The sequence below is a fragment of the Xiphophorus hellerii genome, chromosome 24, assembly GCF_003331165.1.
Source record: "Xiphophorus hellerii strain 12219 chromosome 24, Xiphophorus_hellerii-4.1, whole genome shotgun sequence".
Taxonomy (NCBI): Eukaryota; Metazoa; Chordata; class Actinopteri; order Cyprinodontiformes; family Poeciliidae; genus Xiphophorus; species Xiphophorus hellerii.
The window spans coordinates 6,487,112-6,504,868 of record NC_045695.1 but is presented as its reverse complement, the minus strand read 5'-3'; the positions used below and the strand labels follow the sequence as shown (position 1 = coordinate 6,504,868).

Below are 17,757 nucleotides of genomic sequence, written 5' to 3'. Positions count from 1 at the left end.
GGATGTTGAAGATTTTCAGTTTGATTTTTCATCTGATCTGTTTGATGATCTGCAGGAACAGAAGAGAGAAAAATACTCTGAGTTCAAGTTACAAGAGTTGAATTCAGCAGAAATATGAAGTATTAATTTCATTTAAAAAGCTTTAAAGAGCATGTTAATGGGGCAAAATGTCATTTTATTCTGTTGTGGTTTAAAAAACTTGAGCTAAAATGAGACATGATAGCAGCTCTATAGATTCAGAGCCAAACACTAAAACTTCCTCCGGATCTGTAGCATTAAATCCACTTCAGAACAGATCCAGACGTCCGGAGCAGATCCTCCAGAGAAAAGAAACACAAGATTTGAACTTGGATCATTTGTGACTCAGCTGCTTGGATGTGTGTTTGGCTTTGAAAGGTTTTGTTGTGAAGCAGAAAGTTGATGAAGTTCACAGTGAAGACGACTTCAGTCCACCTGAAACCTGGTTTCACTCAAACCGTCTGATTCACTTTAAGGACGGGAAGTTTCTGATGCAACAGGAAGGAACAAAAGGTCAAAGTTGAAATGAAACAGAGATAAACTCCATGTTGCTCACAGATGTGATGGGATCAGTTTGCACAGCTGTTGTTCCAGGAGAACAGTTTTGTTTTTCAGCTTTTGTTGACGGATGAAAATTTGCATTAGAAGATGAGATAATAACCGACTTTCTTTGGTTTATTTGTGTGGATTTAAAGTCGTACAACTTTAAAGAAAAGCAGGAAAACCTTGAGGAGGAACCTGAGCAGCTTTCTGACAGACCAAACACTGAGAGGAACCAGAGTTTGCATCGTCAAAGTGACGACTGTGAAATCATCTGAATCTTGTGACTCGTTTCCCATCAAATTCCAGACAGGAGAAGCAAAGCCTCACGTCTCCAACATGAAGATGGAACAGGATGCAGGACTTCCACCGAGCGTCACGTCACTCACAGCAGATCAGGAGTCTGGCTCTTCACCTCGACACTACCTAAAACCTGGGACAGTCCATTTTGACCCGCAGGATGGAAATAACTTGTTGACTTGTTAACAGAGGTAAGTGTTGCTGCTCCGAGTCCCTCCGTGTCTCTCGGCTCTCTGGACCTTTCCTGACCAATGAGAGGCTTTCAAGACACAAAGAGTCTCCTGGTTCTGGAGAGACTGACGTTTTTCATGATCCAACACCAGATACTTCACACACAGTGATTACTGTAGGAAGAAATATTCCAAATTATGCAACAAATTTATTTTTAAAGTCGAAACAAACCTGCTCCATGTTTTTCTAAGAATATTTTGCTGTTTAAACCAGAATGCAGAACTGATGTTTCAGGCCAAATAAATGTAATTTGAGTTGTTGTACATTAAACCCACAGTCAGTTTCTTAATCTGTGGTAAATACCATCTGGGGCCCGATTGTTATCCTGACCATATGGGTCCAATTTGAAGTGCTATTATTTATTATTTAGCATTTGGTGAAATATGTATTTTCATATCAGTCAGGTAATTATAAACCCTGTATTGTTAACTATTCCATCATAAAAAGCAGTTTTTTCCTATTTCTCTCTTTAATGACACACTTCCACCCCTCCTAGATGAATTAGATGAATCAGTTCATTTCTACAGCAGGTAGAGGTAAGAGAGAACCAGCAGGACACTGACCAGCCAATCGGATGTTCTCCTGACTGAGAAAGTGGGATAATATCTCATCTCTGCAGTAGGTTGGGTTTTTAAAGCTCTTCATAACCTCTTAAAACATCCTGATGAAAAATGAATCAAACCTACTTTAGACTATTTTATCTCCAGGTTTCAACACCTTGTCCAACAATCCCCTGATCAAAGTCCCACTGAACTACAGAAAAACGACATATTTCTGTCCATGAATGTACAAAAACACCAACCAAGTAATGAATGTAACAGCATGGATGAGAGCTTGTAACAAAGGCACAAAACAAAGGATTTGCCTCATTGTTCTAATGGATGTTATCGGTTTAATTAACTGACTCCTTTGTTTTCTTGACAGATGTATAATTTGTCTAAATAAACCTGCAAATAAACATATTTAACATCATTTATTTTGGTCAAAATAAGAGCTCTTTCCATTTCCTGACTTTACCATGTTTCTCGTTGTGGGCGGGACGTGAGCTCGCAGCAGCTGTGATCAATTCTCTGCTGAAGTTTGCAGCAACAATCAGCGATAAAAAACCTCGAGGTTGAAGTTCTGGAGTCAAATAAACCCAAATGTTTCATTTTGTCTCATAGAAATTCATCGATGGCCCAAATGAGAAAGACTCAGGGGACTCATATAATAATAAAGTTGTATGGCCTGTCCATCACAAGGGCAGATGCAAACTTTTTATTTGTAGAAATTTACAATAGAAAATGTTAAATATTTGTCTTTTTATAACCAATCTTTTATAGTAAATAGAGACTTTTCCTGAAAAACTAACGGATCTTTCTGGAGAATTTCTTGAGACACTTTGTCTCCTGCAGAGCAACAACCTTCCTCTGATGACATCACTAGAGGCGACCAATCAGAGTCCTTTAAAATAAACCGTTTGTAGATTTCTCCTTTGTCCTCATTATCTGAACCAATTTCAAAGAGACGTGTTTCCTTGTTTTGTTTCCTTGTTTTGCTGCAGCAACACTCTAGAAAATATCACCCTGTGGATAAACAGCATGATGTTTATGAAGCTAGATATGTCTGTGAATGTTACTGAATGTCCTTGAACGCATCATGGTAGAGAAACTCAGGTGACTTCCTGTAAATGAGGAAGGGAGGGGCTCATGTTTCACAGGTAGCTGGAAGTGAAGAGAAACTCTGAAGAACGAGCGAATTAAATCAAGTCTCTCACAGTTGAAGGTAAAATAACTTTTTATTGAAACTTCACTGCAGCTCAGTGAGTTTTTCTCTCGATGAAGAAAAGAGTCAGAACTGTTTGATTCTCTGTCAGACTTTTGTTCCAGACTAACTTCCTGTCCCCGCAGCTCTGTTTACATCGTTTGGCGTCAGCAGCCATGAATGTGTTGATAATGATTGTTTCTGGTTCTGTGGTGAACAAAGTTACTCTGATCTCTGTTAAAACAAAGGGAGGTTACTGTGGAGGTTTTGGTTCCAACTGAACCATAAATGTTCTTGTTATCAGTGAACGAGTCAGAACATGAACAGACATGTTTGTGGTTCTTTATGTCTGAGATCATGAGGGGTTAGATATCATGTTGCTGCTCTTGTTCTACATTTTGTTTTTTATAATTCTTAAATGTTTCAGATGATAAAACTAAAATCAGACAAACATAACCTTATTCCACACAAAATGTTTCCAAATAATGACTAAAGTTATGAAGGGAAGAAACCATTCTTACCAACCTGTTAATATGTGGACACATTATTATTTCCTTGCTAAATCATAAATTCACTTTGATTACCAAAGTTTAACTGATCACTTTTAGCTGCATATAACATGTTAAAATGCAGCTTAATTTTATTCATGTTATAAACTAGTTCAACCTTTTATGTGACGCTGCTGTAATAAATTCAATATGTAAAAAGGTTTTTTGGGGGGGGATTGATGGATAAAATATTTACATCAGTTGTAGAAACATTAATTTTAATCCAAATTGTAAAACAACATAAACAGGCTTCATTTGTATCTTATGTTGCTGCCATTAGAAAATCCAAGTTTCTAATCAGATCTGCTGGCAGAAACGATGCAGGCAATCGTGAAATGTCTCTTGGGAAACTTTTGACATTTATAAATAATTTTTATTAAGTTGTTTCCATCCATTCAGGTCGCGGGGGGTCTCTCTCGGCTCTCTGGAGCCTTTCTAACCGATGAACCATCGCAGCTTGGGTCGCTCGGCTCTCCTGTTTACTTTATTAAATGCCTGATGTAGAAAGAAATTAGTCACAGGTTAAATGAAATGCTTTATTGTGAGAGCATTTCACAATTTCACTTAACTAATAGGTTGATTTGTGACAATAACACTGTCACAGTACTGATGATTGACACACATACACACATTTGTGAGGTAAAAATAAAGATAATACTTATATGTAGAAGTTCTTGCTTTGTAAATATTATTACTCAGGGGTGGACGGTTAAGACTCAGTGTGTATGGTTCACAACAACATGTTTTCCTGACAGTCACAGTTGGTAAGAACAAAGATTCCCATTAAATTCCATAGGAAATGAATGTGGGTCATTTTTGACCCACTCACAGAAGAAAGTGGTAGTAATATAAAACATGCTGTTTCTTAAAATGTATGAAATGTAAATCAAAAATTTTAATTGCATGATATCAGTAACATATCTTTTGAGGAATACCTGGAATATGAAGTGATGAAAACTTTTCATTACAAAGATATTGCAAAAAGATGACCTCACCAGGTCAAAAAGGGCCCAGTTATGCATCAGAGGGTTAACCTGGTGAATGATCAACTCTATGATACAACTTTTTAAAACTCATTAAAAACACATTTTTTCTTTTTTGGGTTTAAACCCAGAGTGAGCTAACATCTCTCTTAATGCTGCGCTCCTACTTGTTTGAATTGGTGATGTTTTTATTTATATTTTCTTACAGTTGCTTTACTGTTGTTTGTTTTTATTTTTGTACAACACTTTGGTCAGCTGCAATATTGTACTTCATGAGTTTAGAATAAAGTGGTATGGATCTACCATGACAGCAGCACCAGCATCTAAAGCTGATCTGTTTGTGTGAGCAATAATGAACTTTTCAGATTTAATCTAAATAAACTGAGAACTTAATGTAACTTTTACAGTCCATCAGTTCTTGCTGCACCAGCGACTCTCTCCGGTGTTTTAACCTAAAAGCAGAACTAAAACATTGTAAACTAGTTTCTCTGCTTGTTGAAATCAGCAGGAAGTGAATCACATCACTCCGTCCTCATCAGTCTGGGGTTCAGCAGAAACTGATGTTTTCTCTTGTCTGTGGATCAGAACCGGCTTTAAGCCGTCCACAGATTTCCTCTCTTCCTCCTCACTGAGTTTCGTCTTTTCCAGGTTTTCCTCTTGTTGCTCCTTTCAGCAGGAAGAAACTCTTTGTCTCTCAAAGCTCTGCTGGAAAAATGCAATCCAGATCCAGACTGACTCTTACCCTGAAAGGTTGCTGTGTTTAGCAATCAGTATCTGCAAAATCGGAATCGATCAGCCAGAAAACTGCAGTCGGTTCAACCCTAAAAATAACAAAACTTTTAAATGGAGCAATAATAATAAAATAAATAATTTCACAACGTTTTAGATCAGTTGTAACAAACTAGTTTCTAACTAAAAGAGTTGCATTAATGTGTCTCTTTATTTTGAAGTTCAATCCGATCAATAGACTAAATATGTTTCAGGCCTCGCTGAGTGTTTGGGGGCTTCATCCCCCTATTGAAGCAGCTGTTTACCCATGATTCCTTGCAGTGGGTCCAGCTGGTACCTCAGCTGGATGCTGTGGTCCCTGAAAGCTGCTTTGTGTCTCTTGAGCTGAGAGGAAATCCTGCTGAGCTGCACACAGAGGCTGACATGTTGCTGAGATCCCAGCTGGACCCGGTTCTGTCTGGAGGAGAGCTGTGGACCCGACCTGAGCTGCTGCTCCCTCAGAACCTTCTGCTCACTGACTCCCTCCATACAGAGCTACAATAGAGTCATGATGCGTTCAAGTCCACTGGGAGCTAAATAAGTTCACTAGTTCATAGGAAATGTTCACTCATTCATTCAAATGATTCACTCTGATCCTCTGAACACATGATGGGAACCAGCTTTCTGCTTCACAGGACAGTTACTGGAAACCGGATCACTGGACTGACTGGTTCTGGTTTCTCTCTCCAAAAGGCAAGAAGATGGAAGATCAGGACAGAGCAGAACCTCCAGGACCCATCAGTCCATCTATGAGGAGTGACCGGTCCAAAGATCTTCCTCCGAGGTTCAGTAATGAACCTGAACCCTCAGACAGAAAGTAAGAAACCATTTTCTAACTGATTCATGTGAATCTATAGAGATATAAAATAAAAGATATTAACTGGTTGATCTCAGTGTTTTAACTAACAGTAACTTAATTTTCTTACTTCTTAATTTAAAGTTGGACATGAAGGATGTTGGTCAGTAAATCAGTAGAGTTTGAATGAATTAATATGGATTAAAATGTTGCATGGAAACAAAAACAACCAAGCTTGTGAAGAGCAACAATTCAGATTGTCTGTAAACCCAGTGAAGCAGTGAAACCCAGCATCTTCCAGACTGGGAACACTGGCATCAGTCATGATACCAAATATAATTCAATGAAGTACTTAAAACCAGAAATCATCAATGTTCTGAGGTTCTGTTCTGACCCAGTTTCTGGTCCCTTGTTTTTTGTGGACCTTCATGAACATCTTCAGCTCCAGCCTGTTGCTAGTGAACTATTTCAGTGATGAAGAAATGTCTTCACAGGAGAAGCTTTGGTGAGGAGGAGCATCCATCCTGCTGTGCTTTGGGTCAGAATGTTCTGATGGATCCGGTCTGTACCAGCTGCCCCCAGTATGGGAAACGACCCAGAACAGGATCTGAACGGCTGACAGCCAATCAGAGCAGCTGTGCTCCAGGTGAGACTGAACTCCTCCAATCAGAGCTTCCTTCTATCGTCTCTGTGGAACCAGATCCACGTCTTTAGTTGAGATTTGGAAATTTAAGGTTTAAAAGTCTTTTTGTGGTCAGTTGTTTCAACTGAATCTGTGTTTTTCCAGCTGGTGTAACTGGAACTTATGTCCAGGTAACTGGGCTTAATAAAGTCCTCATTTAATTTGAGCCTGTTCAAAAAAAATGACCACAAGATAAATGTACAAATTTAACTTTTTATTTTGTTCATTTTTAAAATTATAAGTGAAGACTCTTACTCTGAAGGGTCATGTTGCAGCATAACATGTCATCAGCTGTAAATAAAACAAACACTTCATAGAATCAATTTGATGATATTTACAGATAATTTTATTTGTGTTTCAGCACATTATGAGGTTAAGGGGAATGAAATAGCAGAGAGGATGGCTAAGGAGAGCAGCAATCGGGTTTTGGTTGATGTTAATGTTACGTTTAGCATAACAGAAATAAAGTGTATAATAAAACAATGAAAGAGAGGTGGCAAAAGTTATAGGTCAGCAAATTGCCCAGCTGCCAATATGGTTAATCTGACCTTGCTGAAAAGGATTTTTGTTCTACTTTTATTGGTTATTACACCAGGCCTTTAAGGTTCTGCTGGAAAATTGGAGTTTCTAATTTGGGAAATGACTAAAGGACAATTCCACGTAATTTCTTTCTACTTTGAGCATCTTTAATGTGATCTACTTCAAAAACTAAAATATGTAGATTTCAATCATGGTGTAGATTATTCAGGCCAGAATATCTAAAAATAAGTTTGTAGTTTTTTTTCTTTCCCTAAATGAAGCTGCATTAAAGCTTTGATTTGTGAAGCTTCAATACAGGTTTGATTTCAACCCTTTTAATGTATCTGGACCACGGTCACCATGTCTCTCTATGAAAAGGGAGAACATGGTGGATTTCACTAGGCAGAAAGTGATTTAAACTCTGTTACAGAGTTTAAATCATTTTCTGCCCATTAGAAAGTGACTTTGAGTAACCTCAGAGGTCACTGAAGTCTCTGAAAAGCTCCCTGGTTCAAGGTGTGGTTGAGGTTCAGCCTGGCAGATGATGGTAAATGTAGAATATAGTAAGGAGTTATGTTACAGAGAAGCTTCTTCAGGAAGTGAATAGTTTGTGAGATCCAAATGGTTTTGGAGACAATCAGGCAGATGAATGTGAGGACAGCAGAGCTGCAGCAGACAACAGAGGAGTGGAGGAGAATCTGGGGACCAACAAGGCATCCTTAGACCATGGAGGCACAGAAATCACAAGAGGTGAACTGGAGAAAGATTACTAGAAACAATAACTACATGCTATAGTGAAGAGTTAAAAACTCAGAGAGATAACTAGTAACTTGTCCCCTGTCTGCCAGATCCTGGTTTTTACCTGGATTTATGGCCAAATGTTCACTAATCACAATCTATAGTTTAAAGTTTTCTGCTATTAGTGTAGAATAATGTAGCCCATATTTTAAGAGTGCAAGTATTTCAGCTTTTAAACTCAAGCAGATTGAAAATGCTCAACCAGTAGGTGGCCCTAATGGGTAAAGGCCCTTTACCCATTTCCTGAATGGGAAGCTCAATCTGAAGCCAACTTCAGCTCTGTAAAATCCAAACTGTTTCCTGAGTTTGATTCCATGAATGAGAAGTTAGATGGTGAACCACAACTCAGACCTCAATAAAACCTAAACTAACAGGAGCTGTTCCCTCTGCTGGACGTTGTTTAAATCAGAACTAGTTTGATTTGGCCATAATTTTGTGATAAAACAGCAGTGGCCTCAGAGGCCATCAAAGAGGACAATTTGATACATGGGTCTATGCAGTTGTTTATTAAATTCATGTCTATTTTTGCAACTCTCATTCCAAGTATTTTGTGTAATTATGACTGTAAATATCTCAGTAAATTTGAAATAAGATGAAAATACACAGATATTGTCTCAGGAAGATATAGAAACTTGTTTAAAGTCCATATTTCTTGAATATTTTTCAATTTCCATATAGATTTTCTATATTTTAAACTTGTTTAGAGAAAGGTGTTTTCTTTTGCTTTTTTATGGTGTTAATATTTTTCAAATACTGAGAGCTGAAATAGATTTGAAAGATAAAACTTTACATCCCAATGAATCAACAGCAGCAACTTTAACTTTAAGTCGTGACTTTCGTTCTTCTTACCATGCAGAGTTTTTATAAAATTTGGGCTTTTTATTTATTGATTTACTTTTTTCTCATCCATTAAAGCTGATGCACAAATTGTCTCTGAGAATATCAAAAAAATATTGTTTTCCTTATGTTCAGCTGAAGTGTCTCCTCTCCTGTCTTTGTCTCTTTCTTCAGATTTTGATATTCGGTGTCAGAGTGACCATAAAGCGTCTCTGAAGAAGAAGTTCCAGAGTCTCTCTGAAGGCGTCGCTGAAGCTGGAAATCAAACCGTTCTGAACCAGATCTACACAGAGCTCCACATCACAGAGGGGTTAACTAGAGAGGTCAACCAGGAACATGAGGTCAGACACATTGAAACAGCATCCAGGAAACAAGAAACAATCAGAAGAGAAGACATCTTTAAAGTCCCACCTGGAAGAGATCAACCAATCAGAACAGTGATGACCATGGGAGTGGCTGGCATTGGGAAAACACTGTTAACACAGAAGTTCACTCTGGACTGGGCTGAAGGCAAAACCAACCAGAACATTGATTTCATATTTCCATTCACTTTCAGAGAGCTGAATATGTTGAAAGAAGAAAAGTTCAGTTTATTAGGACTGATTCATAAATTATTTTCTAAAACCAAAGAAATCAGCAGCTTTGAAACGTTCCAGGTTCTGTTCATCTTTGATGGTCTGGATGAAAGTCGATTTACTCTGGACTTCAAGAACAATCCGATCCTGACTGATGTTACAGAGTCCAGCTCAGTGGATGTTCTGGTGACAAACCTCATCAGGAGGAAACTGCTTCCCTCTGCTCTCCTCTGGATAACCACACGACCTGCAGCAGCCAATCAGATCCCTGCTGAGTGTGTCGGCATGGCAACAGAGGTCAGAGGGTTCACTGACCCCCAGAAGGAGGAGTACTTCAGGAAGAGATTCAGAGATGATGAAGAGAAGGCCAGCAGGATCATCTCCCACATCCAGAAATCAAAAAGTCTCCACATCATGTGTCACATCCCAGTTTTCTGCTGGATCACTGCTAAAGTTCTGGAGGATGTGATGATGACCAGAGAGGGAGAAAAACTGCCAAAGACTCTGACTGAGATGTACATAGCATTCCTGGAGGTTAACTTCGCAATCAAGAAGGAAAAGTATGATGGAGGAAAAAAGACAAGATCAATCTGGAGTCCAGAGAACAAGAAGCTGATTGAGTCTCTAGGAAAACTGGCTTTTGAGCAGCTGCTGGAGGGAAACCTGATCTTCTATGACGAAGAGCTCAAAAAGTGCGGCATCAACATCAAAGATGCTGCGTTGTTCTCAGGAGTGTTCATTGAAATGTTTAAAAGAGAGAGAGGGACGTGCGACATCTCCGTCTACTCCTTTGTTCATCTGAGCATCCAGGAGTTTCTGGCTGCAGTCTACATGCTCCACTGTTTCACCAGCAGGAAGTCAGAGGTGATCAAGACGTTTCTGGGAGAAAAACACAGAGAAACATCTCTAGATGAGTTCATGAAGAAAGTCATGGAGAAATCCCTCAGCAGTAAAAATGGCCACCTGGACCTGTTTGTCCGCTTCCTTCATGGTCTCACTGTGGAGTCCAACCAGAGACTCTTAGAAGATCTGCTGGGTCAGACAGAGAACAGTCCAGAAACCATCCAGAGAATCATCACCAACCTGAAGGAGATGAACACTGATAAAATCTCTACTGACAGAAGCATCAACATCTTCTACTGTCTGGTGGAGATGAACGACGTCTCATTTTATCAGGAGATCCAACGGCTGCTAGATTCAGGGAAGCAGCTCTCAGTGACTGATTGTTCAGCTCTGGCCTTCATGCTGCAGATGTCAGAGGTTCTGGATGAGTTGGACCTGGAGAAGTACAACACATCACCAGATGGACGACAGAGACTGTTTCCAGCTGTGAGGAACTGCAGAAAGGCTCGGTGAGTCCAGATGTTTTCATTGTGTGAATGCTGATTCAGCTCTATTGTCCTCCTGTTTCTTCTTCTTCTTCAAGTTGCTTCTGGATGTTTTTGGTCTTTAACTTCTTCCTTCATCCTCTGGACTATTTCAGCCATTCAACCATCTAAACATTCAGCTCATCCAGGACAGCTGCAGCTTCTGGTTTTAGACATTTTGATCATTTTAAAAATATTTAACTTTTTATCAGTTTTCATTTTTAAATGCATAGAAAACCCTGAACTCTAGAAAAAAATCTATTTTGTCTGAAACATCCAATCAGCCAGAGAGACTTTTACACTTTAAACTCCTCTTCACTCATTGAGCCGCTACTCCTTTTAGGATCTTTGTCTTTTTTTAAAATTATAAAATCACTGTTTAGGTTTGATGGACACTTTAAAATAACCCCAATAATTGCTGCTGTTGTCATGGAAACCAGTTAGAAACTTAGTGAACCAACTTTTCCTCCTCCCACTAGTTTCCTCTGAGTTTGTAAATCAGAGCAAAATGTGGTGATTGTTGTCTGGCTCCAGAAAAAGTCCTAGTTTCTGTCAGATCCTCCCAAAGCTCTGAGAACTCTGCTTCCAGAGCTGGAACCATTTTCCTCATCAACTCTTCATCTGCAGCTTTTGTTGAAGCTGTTAGCCATGAAGACCTGGAGAGACATGAGCTTCAACTCTTTAGACATCCCAGCCTCTTCTAGTTACTGGAGAACTTTTACTGCTTCACCATGAAAAATGCTGCTGGACCCAAACGCTCTGTTTTGGTCTTCAGCTCTTTAAGAGTTTAGCAACAATTTCTTCTGACATCCAAACCTTTGTTCCTCTGAGCCACACGGTCTAGTCCAAGTCCGAGCTGTGAGCAGTTCCTCCTCCTCTCCATCATCTCCAGTAGTTTCCTTCATCAGCTCAGTCAGCCTCTTCATCAGCTGCTTCAGCTCCTTTGAGGCTCTGATGCTGCAGCTCCATCAGATGCTGCAGACAAAACTGAACTTTCCTTCACAGATGATAGAAGATCTTCAACATCTGACTGCAGCTGAAGGTCTGAGGACATGAAGCCTGGACCAGAACCAGAACCAGAACCTGGACTTTAACCAGGAACTGCACAGATTCTCTGTGGGGTCGAACTCAGTAAATTGAAGATCAGATGTTGATCAGATGATGACATCACTGTTATCATATTTTAGTCTGTTTATGATCCAGATTGATTTAATTAGAACTGAATTTATTTCTTCTCTAATCACAGACTTGGTGGCTGTTCGCTCCGAAAGGCTGAATGTGAAGTTTTGGCCTCGGCTCTGAAGTCCAACCCAGATCTGACTGAACTGGAAATAAGTCGGATCAACATAGATGGAGGTGGAGACTCTGATCTGAAGCCTCTGGTTGAGATCCTGGAGAGTTCAGTCAGTAAAGTGAAGAATCTGAGGTTTGTTTTCTTTATTTATACAATAAAATCATTCATTTATACTTTAAACATTAGTTTAATTAATGCTTTTATTCTAATATATTTTATTTCATAACAACCTGTTTTAATGTCAGAATAAAATCTCTAAAGCTTTTTACTTTAAATATGATTTTTTTTCTTATATCAGACTTTGAGATTATTGAACTTTGTTTTTCAGTTTTTTACTTTAAAATGTTTTTTACTGATGAACAAAATGAGTAAAATAATTCAAATGATGTAAATTAATGATGGAGATGTTCCAGTTTGGTTTGGTAGACTTAGACTTAGACTTGTACTTTATTGATCCTTTGGGAAGACTCCCTCAGGAAATTGAAGTTACCAGCAGCTCCCAGGCAAAAAACAAAGATAACACACAGTAAGCAAAAGTGCAAAAGAATACAAAAATACAAATTAGATACTAAGGTACACACTAAATGTGAGTAACCAAAACCTGATAAATATGGAGAAAAATACAAGGGGGTCACTACTCCTTCTACCCTCTGTCCTGTGTCACCTCCCCCACCTCCCCTCCCCAATGAGGAATTGTACAGTCTGAAGGCATGGGGGACAAAAGAGTTCTTAAATCTATTGGTCCGGCACTTGGGAAGCAGCAGTCTGTCACTGAACAGGCTCCTCTGGCTGCTGATGACGGCGTGTAGAGGGTGGCTGCTATCATTCATGATGTCCAGCAGTTTGTTCAGTGTCCTCGCCTCTGCCACCGTCACCAGAGAGTCCAGCTTCATGCCGACCACAGAGCCGGCACGCCTGGTCAGTTTGTCCAGTCTGGACGTGTCCTTCTTGGATATGCTGCCTCCCCAGCACACCACGGTGTAGAAGAGGACACTGGCAATCACAGACTGGTAGAACATCCAGAGCAGTTTGCTGCAGATGTTAAAGGACCGCAGTCTCCTCAGGAAGTAAAGATTCAGATTGTTTTATTTCTCATTTCTGATTCTCATCTTTACATCCAGAATGAAATGTTGTTCCTCCAGAGTCGAGCCACAAACACTGACAAGTTCAAATCATCATTAATGACCAAATCTAAGAAATGACTGATTGTAGAAAAGCAAATCTAGATGAAATGAATGAAAGTGAGGTTTGCAGCAGCAGCAGGTTCCTCAGCTTTGTCCTGAAGCTGTGGTTCTGTTGGGCCGGGTCAGAGAGGAACCGTCCTCTTCAGTCTGACAGCTGTCAGTCGGTTGGAGCCTCGTCTCTGTGATGATGCTTCATCAGGTCACGTCTCCTTAGGAAATAATGGCCTCCATTGGCTTTCAGCAGCTTTAATAAGAACCCAAGGCCATTAATGAAGAAACTGAGTGGTTCTGATCCAGTTACCAAGTCGGGTCTCCAGCTGATGATCAGGAACCAGCAGAAATAGCTCAACTCATCCAGGCTGATAAAAAACTTTGAGTTTCTTTATTGATCAAATGTTCTGGTTCTGCTGGTTTGGACTCTTTAAACCAGTTTGACTGGATCAGATGTTAGAATCAGTTCATTATGTTTCTTTTACATTCAGGGAAATTAATTTTCTACATTTTTATTATTTATTTGTTCATGTTTCAGTTTTAACCTGCATCCTGTTGGCTTCAGCTCACATCTTTTATTCTTTATTCAGCTTGTTTAAAAGCAGTTTGTCAGAGACCAGCTGGACTTCTCTGTTCTCAGCTCTGAAGTCCAAACGGACCCATCTGACAAAACTGGAGCTGTACGACACCAACCTGGGAGATTCTGGAGTGAAGAAGCTCTGTGGTTTTCTACAGACTGAAGGCTGCAGACTGGAGATATTGAGGTATGTAATTCTATAATTATCAATATTTCTGTGAATAATTATATATAATTGATCATAAATCAAATTAATTTCTTCTGTTCTAATAAATATTTTCTGAGTTTGTTCCTGGACTTGGATCCAGAGTTTAATTTAGTCCCTCTGTGTAACTGAGTTGGACCTGCTGATCTGAGGTCAGAACAGGACAGCATTCGGACCCCCAGTGTGTAGAAATCCCCCTCATGTGAAGCAGGTCAAAGGTCATTCAACCCAGTCTAGAAAAGTGAATTCCTGGAATCTGACAGGAACAAATCAATAATCAATGATTGATGCTTCAACACTTTGATCAGAACCTGGAATGATTTTACTGACTAAAATCCTCCAACACAACATGACCCAGTACCAGGTTCTGGTTCTGGTTCTGGTTCTGAAGTCAGCAGGTCTTTATTGAAGCAGCAGCTTGTTGGCATTAATATTGATGAGAATCTTTAACTGGTTCTGTTGGACTGGTTAACCTGCATCCTGTTGGCTTCAGCTCACATCTTTTATTCTTTATTCAGATTGCAGTTCTGCAGTTTGTCAGAGACCAGCTGTGATTATTTGGCCTCAACTCTGAAGTCCAACCCGACCCGTCTGACATATCTGGACCTGAGATACAACAACCTGAAGGATTCAGATGTTCAGCAGCTGAAGAACCTTATAAAGACTGTTCAGTAAGTAAATGTTTCTAGTGAGTCCATCTCCTGTCAGCATATTGAACTAAACCCAGTTAGCATCAAAGTAAAGATCCAGTGTTCCCAGTAAAGCTGCAGCTTCTCAGTGGGAGGAGAATGGTTCAGGCTTCCTGATTGGACACAGAGACAGCAATCAGCCAACCAGAGGAGCAGCAGCTTGCTGTGTTCCTGCGTTTGTGTTGGTGTGAAGATGAGTGTTGTTGCTGTGTCCATGTCTCCAGGACGTCCAGCTGGACTCCAGCGTCCAGCCGTCCAACATGTCTAGAGACAGTGGTCCTCATCCATCAAACTGTGGCAGCAGCAGATCTGATCTCAGATCTGTTTGTTCTCTCAGTTCAACAGGAAACAACTGATCAGGTTCATCTTGGTCACAGCTCTGAGATCAGTCTGACTGCAGCCTGGAAACCATCTAGTGGATGTGCTGCGTCACTGACTGCTGCTGGAGAGAGGCTGGAAACACTCACTGATCTGCTCTCTCCTTCCTTCTTCTCTCTGCAGGTTCTGGCCTGTGTGAAGTAGAGAATGGTCTCAGTGTCCTGCTGATCCTCAGAGGTTGAGGCTGCAGCAGTTTGAGTCTAAAGAGACTCTGACTGGATCATGATGATGACCTCTGACCTCCAAGATTTTCCTCCCGTTTATTTTCTCGTGTCTGTCATTTAGTGTCTGATATTGTTTGTCTCTTTGGATCAATAAAGATCCAATTCAAACTGGGCTCCATTTAGAGGCTTCATGGAGTTTTGATCTGAACTGGATTCAACTGGAAAGTTGATCTTTTTTCTCTCTGATTCATTTTGATCCTGGAACCAGAAATGGTCTGAGAATGGAAACATGGGAATCATTTTCAGTTCAGCTCTGAAGCCATGAAAGACACTTGAAACCTCTTTTCTCTGCTGCTTCTTCCTTCTGCTGACATGAAAATGTTCCTCAAAGCTCCACAGATAAAAAGATGCTTTACTGGAAACTACAGAGAAACTTCAGCTTCCATCAGAGAAACCAGTTTAACCAGTTTAGAACTGGATGTCCTACAGAAACTCTGATCTTAGAGCAGTTTTCAGGAACATGTGGAACCTGGAAAAAAAAAAGATTTTATATATTTTATGTTCATTGTAAAAGCTAAATCTTGAAGTTTTACGTCATCATTGATTCTCAGCTTTAATTTCTCTCAGTTTGTTTTGGTTTTTACTTTTTTAACTCCATATTTCATGTTTTGAGTTTTCTAGAGAACTTCAGGCTCTTTACTGTGATTTTACTGATTTATTCAAACCTCAGAGAATCACTGGGATAATGTGCTGATTGGTTCATGTTTGATTTTCATAATTCTTCTAACGCAATGTGGGTTGCTGGATGTTTAACGACCAAATAAAGTTTTTTTAAAAATCTTTGTGTATTTTTTATGCAGCTGACTGTGTACACATATAATAACTAAACCTTCATTTTAATCCTCCATGCCATTTTTGCTGTATTATAAGTTTTCACATTTAGTTTCACAGCTTAAATTAGTAAAAGCAGAAACATCTCAAGTTGATTTCAGCTTTAAGCTACTAATTTAGCCAGCAGTTTATTTTTGCAGTATTCAGACTGAAGATGTTTTTTTAATAAAACAGATGAGAATCAATCTTTTCAATCAAAACTCGATTAATTAAATCAGCTATTGAATTAGAATAATAACTTGTATAAAACTGCCATTTCTGTCTGGTTAATGGTGCAGCAGATCCTGCAGGGGGCGCTCTGGGGCCTCAGTGTTCAGGTCGGTTACAGTCTCATCTCCCAGACTCCTGAATCTTCTGGTTCCTTCCTGAAATGATTTCCTGCAATAAAATGTTGGCTGGAAATGAGCAGAAAACTGAGAAAAACCTGAAAAAGTTCAAATCTGACCTAAAGTTTTACAGCTCAACTCATACAAAGGAAAACATGAAAATAAAGGTGTTAATTGTCACCTGGAAGGAGGCGGAGCCTCAGCTGGGTCAGGGGTTGGAGCCTCAGGTGTGTCAGCTCTAGTCATGTTTGGATCAGAACCACAGCATTAACAACTAAGCAGGTGTAAGTGAACCAGGGTGTGATATTATTTAAAACAATGTGGTTGCAAGGAAGTAAATTTGGTAAGACTTTATTTGAAGGGGTGCACGTCAAAAGGACATAGAATTCTTTATAAATGTTGTCATGAAATGTCATTTTGTAAATAATGACACTTTTTTTATACAGGGTTTACACTTTTAATTGACTTTTTATGTAATGTTTTAGTGTAAGTGTGCATAAAAATCTCATTATTTACCAAAAAATGGACAAAGTTTACACTTTTACTGTGTGGATTATTGAACAAAACTATCAAGCTGCCCTTAGATCAAATATAACTCGGATTAAATTAATGAATGAAATATAAAATCAGTATTCCTGAATGTAGAAAATGTTTCTGTAAGAATGCAGTTGTGACCTCACACCACTAGGGGCGCTAGCGGCCGCGCTGTTTCTCTTCTCTCTTGGAATAGAAGCAGCGAGCATGTTACCGTGTACAGTGCGCATGCTCACTGAGCATTGTTGTTGTAGTCAGCTGGTGGTTGTCATTCTGGCGAAAAGTGGAGAAAAATATCAAGTGAAACGGAGCAAAAGCCGAACGGATTGAAATATTTTACAGAAACGACAGTAGGTGTCGCTGTTTTCGCTTTATAACTAACAGAGACAGTTCCGAGAAGATGGCGGACAGTGCAGTCATGTTTCTCTGAGCTCCCTAAGAGGTCCCGACTCTAAATTACTTTATGAAGTAAAACTATTAGTAAATATTTGTAAAAATCAGTTCCCAGCTTGACGTATGAAGAAAAGCAATAAGTTTATGCCACCTGCAGTCAAGACTTTGCAGTCTAAAAGTGATCACGACTATTCTGTGCCAATGGAATCAGCTGCAGCTGGCAAACGGGAAAGGGAAGCCAGAACCCTGACCAGAACCCCGACCAGAACCCTGACCAGCACTCCGGAAAAAAATACACACATGGAAAAAAGAACCAAAGGTTCGTCCCAGGATCAAATGAACACTGAGGCTATTTTGAGCGCTATAAGTTCCTTAGGACAGAAATTAGATGACCGCATGGAAGAAGTTGGCATGTAAATGAAGCAG

The 17,757-nt window shown here is 39.6% G+C and overlaps 1 protein-coding gene and 1 long non-coding RNA gene across 2 annotated transcripts; both read left to right on the top strand.

Annotated features, from left to right (window-relative positions):
* The first annotated feature begins 2,749 nt into the window (after nucleotides 1–2,749).
* LOC116715568 (uncharacterized) lies at nucleotides 2,750–8,987 on the top strand. Its single transcript, XR_004338192.1, has 4 exons — nucleotides 2,750–2,853; nucleotides 5,825–5,948; nucleotides 6,422–6,573; nucleotides 8,938–8,987. It is a non-coding gene; the product is annotated as an uncharacterized LOC116715568 (long non-coding RNA).
* Nucleotides 8,988–10,429: 1,442 nt separating this feature from the next.
* LOC116715550 (ribonuclease inhibitor-like) lies at nucleotides 10,430–15,198 on the top strand. Its single transcript, XM_032556013.1, has 5 exons — nucleotides 10,430–10,690; nucleotides 11,952–12,131; nucleotides 13,765–13,938; nucleotides 14,475–14,627; nucleotides 15,147–15,198. Exons 1-5 carry the CDS (start codon nucleotides 10,431–10,433, stop codon nucleotides 15,160–15,162), a joined length of 783 nt encoding a protein of 260 aa, XP_032411904.1. The 5' UTR covers nucleotide 10,430; the 3' UTR covers nucleotides 15,163–15,198.
* Nucleotides 15,199–17,757: the final 2,559 nt, after the last annotated feature.